The sequence below is a fragment of the Zosterops lateralis genome (assembly GCF_965231275.1).
Source record: "Zosterops lateralis genome assembly, chromosome: 3".
NCBI classification, from domain to species: domain Eukaryota; kingdom Metazoa; phylum Chordata; class Aves; order Passeriformes; family Zosteropidae; genus Zosterops; species Zosterops lateralis.
This window is the reverse complement of record NC_139764.1, coordinates 54865620-54871619: the sequence shown is the minus strand read 5'-3', so window position 1 is coordinate 54871619 and position 6000 is coordinate 54865620. Positions and strand designations below refer to the sequence as shown.

At 37.8% G+C, this 6000-nt stretch overlaps 1 protein-coding gene across 1 annotated transcript in view; it reads right to left on the bottom strand.

Moving 5' to 3' along the window:
• Positions 1-2224: 2224 nt before the first annotated feature.
• The window catches only part of RGS17 (regulator of G protein signaling 17), a 70103-nt gene continuing 66327 nt past the window's right edge, over positions 2225-6000 (bottom strand). Inside the window, exon 5 of the mRNA XM_083856180.1 lies at positions 2225-2813. Coding sequence (XP_083712306.1) covers positions 2625-2813 — 189 coding nt within the window. The 3' untranslated portion in view covers positions 2225-2624. The remainder of the gene's footprint in view (positions 2814-6000) is intronic.

The following is a 6000-nucleotide window of genomic DNA, read 5'->3' as shown; positions in this document are numbered from 1 at the left end:
AAATGATACTAGACATATGTAGGACCATAGTTAAATTCCAATTAAGAAAAAAAGCGAGAAAAATTATTTTTTTTTTCCTAACAGCATTTCACAGTAGAAGGAGGCAGTCCTTTCTCACTGAATTTTCCCCCCTCAGGTTTTGTAAACATCGTAGCTCATATTCTATCAGTATAATAATTGAATATTTTATTCATAATGGTAAGTAGCTAACCAACATGAATAAAGTTGTCATAACACGGTAGCACTTTCAGACAAAACAGGTATTTATTAAAAGAAACATTTATAAATATTTTGTCTTGCATTTTAAACTACATTTTCATAAATAACAATATTTAAAAGTGCTGAATATGGTAGGATAGTCAGCAATGCCACTGTAAACAGATTTGTTTTTCCACTTTGCAGATTTTTGATTTAGATCCCATTTTGTCAAACACTACAACAGTTAAAATATTTGCATAGGGAATAGAGAATAGCCCTTTTAATCATCTCCTGAATTCTATATAAATTACAAAACCAAATGAGTTTAAGAAACAGTTTGTTAAATTGTTCATATATATATATATCCAAAAAAAGCACACAGGTTTCAAGTAAAAAGAATGACTAAAAAATTCCCCAAACCTGCTATCTGAAGCATGTTCAATAAATTAAGAAAATGAGAGGTAGTAAAACAAAGGGAAAAAAAATAAGCCCCAGAAGATAAACTAAGACCTGCATCCTCCCAGTTACGGTGTCACAGCAGAGCTGCCTTGGCAGCAGCAGCTCCCGCCAAAGCCGGCACCGGAGGCTGCCTGCAGGAAGTAACTGAGGGGTTGGAGCCAGCTGTCTGCAGGCCAGATTCCACTCAAGGACACAACTGCCAGACCTTTCAGGCCACTCGAAAGCCGTGGGCTTGTGCCGTGTGTAGTCCTGTGTAAGTGAGAAGAACCTCGCCTGTCAAGTCTTAATATGGTTGTCAGTATTAAATATATATATACACACACACACATATATATATATTTAACAAGTATTCAGAGTAATTTCTTGGTATATCTTTAGCAGTTTATGAGGGATGCTAACACTCATTTTGCTTGTATATGGTAGGTATGAAGATGGGCTTTTTTTAAGTTCCAAGTCACTATCTCTTTAAACATCAAAATGTGTCCTGAAACTGGACATTCTTTGATAAAAAGGCCAAGCAAACACTTATTAAAAACACCATAGCAGCCTAGTGATGAGAGTACTGTGCTGCCTTAGCTCAGATTAAGGGCTCAGTACAGGAATCTTTACCCAGGAAAAAAACCCATTTTGTTTCTGTAGGCATTTTGCTTGGGTAAGATCTGTGGGTATAGAAGCCCTTGAAGTTTGGTTTAATATTACTCTCCAAACCCCTTGTTTTCAAGGAGTTGTTCAAAATCAATGAGGCTAGAAGCTAAGTCTTCTTTAACCCACCACCTCATGAAACATTACTTCATTTAAAAACATTTTTTACTGGATTTAGCTTTCCAAAAAAAAAAAAAAAACTTACAGAACAAATGCAGTTCATCAAAATGTTCTAAAATGCTCTAAAATGCTACATGTAGGCAATCTTTATTAAATTTCTTTATTCAAAAAACTAAATTATCAAGCTTTTTGTGTTGTTTCTTGTTTTTTTTAGTTTTTTTTTTTTTCTGAAGTACATAACATTATACAACAGTGTTAGAACTGGATATCCAGTCTTTAATAAATCAATTACAGTATCTGACATCTGAAATGTACATTGAAAATCTTTGTTCTTTCAACAATTAAACAATATCAGCGCATAGATTGTGTCACCCAGAAATGGATCCCTTTAAGTGATTTGTGCTTTTTTTTTCTTCTTTTATTTTTCTTTTTCTTTGACATTGCAAACTCTGTAATGAAAATGCCACAGTTTTGGCAGTGAATAACCAGAGGAATCCTCCGCTTGATTTATTTTAAATAAACAGTGATAAATAGCTCTTTTTCTCTGTACAGAAATATTGGCTTCAAAAAATCAGTGTATTGTACTCAGTAGAGCATGTAGAGTAATGCTACACCTTAAAAATTGGCTTTTTAGTTAGTGATGTTAAAAAATGCAAGCCTCCTTCTGGTTTGCTGCAATTGTTTCTATGTACCATAGGACTGTATTGCACAAAAAAAAGTTTTTAAATACAGATATAATTTATGTTATTGGATTAAATATTGCAACAACTAAGTGGTAAGTGAAGCAGTTTTACCTTGCACATGCAGTGTGAGGATACACAAGGAGACTGTTCATAAAACTACAAATACATCATTGCAATCTTGACTGCAGTAGGGTGAAAGAAGTGTGAAACAAATGTATTTTGGCAAATCCATGAATCCCTTCCCACACCATCTTGAGCAAGGAGGCCCTTGGTAAAAATGTAGACAGAGACCATAATATATATTTTTTTTCTTCACAGTAGCCTGAGTAATGCTAAACTGTAGTTCTCCAGGAACCCAGCTCCAGATGTTATTAAACTACTCTTCTTCCATCCCACCCACCCACACACCCACCAAAAAAAAAAAAAAAAAAGAAAAAAAAAGAAAAAAAAGAAAAACCAACCAAAAAAAACCCCCAACCCCCCCCAGAAAAACCCAAACCACCAAGTTATTTTGTTTGAAAATTAAGTTTCAGAAGTAGCGCCTGTAATACTTTCAACAAGAGACTTATAAATCTGAGAGTTCAAAAACCTTGGAAAAGAGTCTCTGTGCATCAAGGTGTATATCTGGAGCTGAGCATCTTCATACATGTGAGGGCTGGGATCCAACAAGTTTCTGTTGATCACTTCTCTCACCCGGGAATCAAGACTAACCTGAAGAAGATGAGCACAGAATAATAAAACAACAACATTGGAAAAGCTGTAATATGTATCTTTATTTCTCAGGGCTTCATTGAACCTGTTGATTTTATCAGTTATTCAAAGAATGCTCTGTGCTTCTTTCAGAACCATCACACAATTACTGTGCAATGCACTGAGACCATCAACTCTTTTTCAGTTTTGGCCTGGTCTTTGCATCCATCTTAAGATCTGTACAAGGAAATGCAGCTGTATAGCAGATTAAATGCAGTGCAACTGCAGTTTTCCAAAATATATTGTTTTCCCTTAAAAATAACTCATATGTATTTAAAATTATTTCTCTGAAATGTATGTTGAATTACTGCCATTCAGACAGCTGCCTTTTTTTTTTTTTTTTTTTCTTTTCTTTTCTTTTTTTTTTTTTCTTTTTTTTTTTCCCCTGGGAATTTGTGGTTAAACTTTTGGAAGATTTCTATTCATCATTCTTATTTGGCTGTCCTAGGGAATTTTTCTTCTGGTTTTTTTTTTTTTTTTCAGGCACTACACTTGTTCTTTACAAATTACCCAGGGATTTTTATCATTTTTATTGTGTTAATCTCCCCATTCATATGAAGTATTTCAGATTTGTTCTTCTTGTCAGGACTCTTTAATATTCGGTAATTCATACTTTCAGGAGATCCTATATCCATATTGAAGTTGTTAGCAAGTTTCAGTTTTAGCTTCTGTGATGAACTCCTGGGCCTACGCAGAAAAGGACAGAATCATAGAACCACAGAATCACAGAATCAGTTGGAAGAGACCTTCAAGATCATCGAGTCCAACCCATCCCTAACACCTCAACTAGACCATGGCACCAAGTGCCACATCCAGTCTTTTTTAAACACATCCAGGGATGGTGACTCCACCACCTCCCTGAACAGACCATTCCAATACTTTATTACCCTTTCTGTAAAAAACGTTTTCCTGATATCCAACCTGTATTTCCCTTGGTGCAGCTTAAGACTGTCCTCTCATTCTGTCAGTTGCTGCCTGGAGAAAGAGACCAACTCCCACCTGGCTACAGGCACCTTTCAGGAGGTTGTAGAGAGGGATAAGGTCACCTCTGAGTTTCCTTTTCTCCAGGCTAAACAACCCCAGCACCCTCAGCCATTCCTCACACAGTTTGTGTTCCAAGCCCCTCTCCAGCCTTGTTGCCTCCTCTGGACACACTCAAGTGTCTCAATGTCCTTCCTAAACTGAGGGGCCAGAACTGGGCACAGCACTTGAGGTGTGGCCTCACCAGTGCCCAGTACAGGGGAAGAATGACCTCCCTGCTCCTGCTGGACACACCATTCCTGATCCAGGCCAGGATGCCATTGGCCCTCTTGGCCACCTGAGCACAGCTGGCTCATGTTCAGCTGCTGTCACCAGCACCCCCAGGTCCCTTTCTGCCTGGGCACTGTCCAGCCACACCATCCCCAGCCTGTAACGCTGCAGGGGGTTATTGTGGCCAAAGTGCAGGACTTGGCACCTGGACTTATTAAAGTTTTTCCTACTGGACTCTGCCCATCCATCCAACTGTTCCAGGTCTCTCTGCAGAGCCCTCCAAACTTCCAAAAGATTGACACACACTCCCAACTTAGTGTCATCTGCAAACTTACTAATGAAAGACTCAATACCCTCATTCATGTCATCAATAAAAAATATTGAACAGAACTGAACTCAGAACAGACCCCTGAAGGACACTACTAGTAGCTGGCTGGACATATTATGCTTGGGATGAATGCCCAGATGATTTTAGAATGTCCCTTAGAAATTTGAGTTAATGTACAGTTTATCCACAAAATGCTGTAAAACCTAGTAAATTAATGTGTTCTGGATTAAATGAAATGGCAGTAGCAGCAAAGCCCACTGTGACCAGCAAGGGTTTACTCAGCTAAGAAGAAAAGGGCTAAAATCCAGAGTAGATAAATGCCAAGAAGGAATCAGTTAAGATTTACACCAAGTTGCAATCTGACTCTACTGCTCTGCAACAATACAAAGATATTCTTGCTGTCTGAAGGATTGACTTCAACCCTGGAAAGCTTCATGTTTTAAGATACCTTGATACATGAAGGACGGTAACCAAGATGAAAACTTAGAATATGTTTGGATGTGTGAGCCTGTGCTTTCAGACATGATGAAGTCTTTGAAATATGCTGGTGTGGTGTGGCATAGTATGGTACAGTACTGAAAAGTAAATATACAATTGCATTCTATCTTCAATACCAGCTGTAGAATCTGGCATTGTTGGTTTGTTGGCATATTGGAGTATGCTACTGACAAAGCAGACAAGCTCTTTCTCCTTCAATATTTGTTGTCACTTGGTTATCAGTCACAAGGCACAACTATGAGAGACCAGTGGTGCTGCTCAGCCAGTGAGTGTGTGCAGGAGTACAGTGCTATGGTAGTTTTGAGTGGTAGTGTTGCAGCCATGTGTCTTCAGAATGTGTTTGAATAGATTTCAAGCCCAGACCATTGCATTTCTACTGCACAGAAAAGACACACTAAGATTTAAGCAATTCTCCCCCTGACATGCAGACACACACATTTATATCAACAAAAAACAGCTTTTGCAGCTAATTGGTTCTTCAATATCAAACATTATAGCTGGGATAAAAAAGCCCTCAAATTTGGCAGGATAGTGGGGTTTTGAGCCACTGAGCATAATAAAAGTTAATTGCACTTAGAGAATGCAAAAAACAAAATTAATTATGGAACTGTTAATTTGCATTGTATTTCTTCAGTGATTCACTAATGCCAGATGGCAAAACTAGTTGGAATTACTAAAGGTATTTTCTTGCTAAACAGATGAATATGAAGTATCTGTTTAGAACACTAAAACCTTCTGCCTCAATAACTTCTTTGCTGAACGAGTTATGCTAAATATTTCAGCTCTTATGCCAAAAGGTAACATCTGGAAAGGGATGCCTGGATGAACATGAAATTTTCAGTTCCCATGCTGTTCTAATGCATTGCAAACAGTTCTTTTTTGCCTCCTGAGATTTCCAGTATGGGCAGGAGCAACAGGATTGATGAGACCTGTACACATCAGTGCACCAAGTTTGTGAATAGTTTTGTTAAACTCTAAGTCAGACAATGCTTAGTTAGTGTTTGGATTTTAAATGCTGATTGCTCTTAGCCTAAAAAGATAATTGAGCATTCATCACATACCTATCTAGTA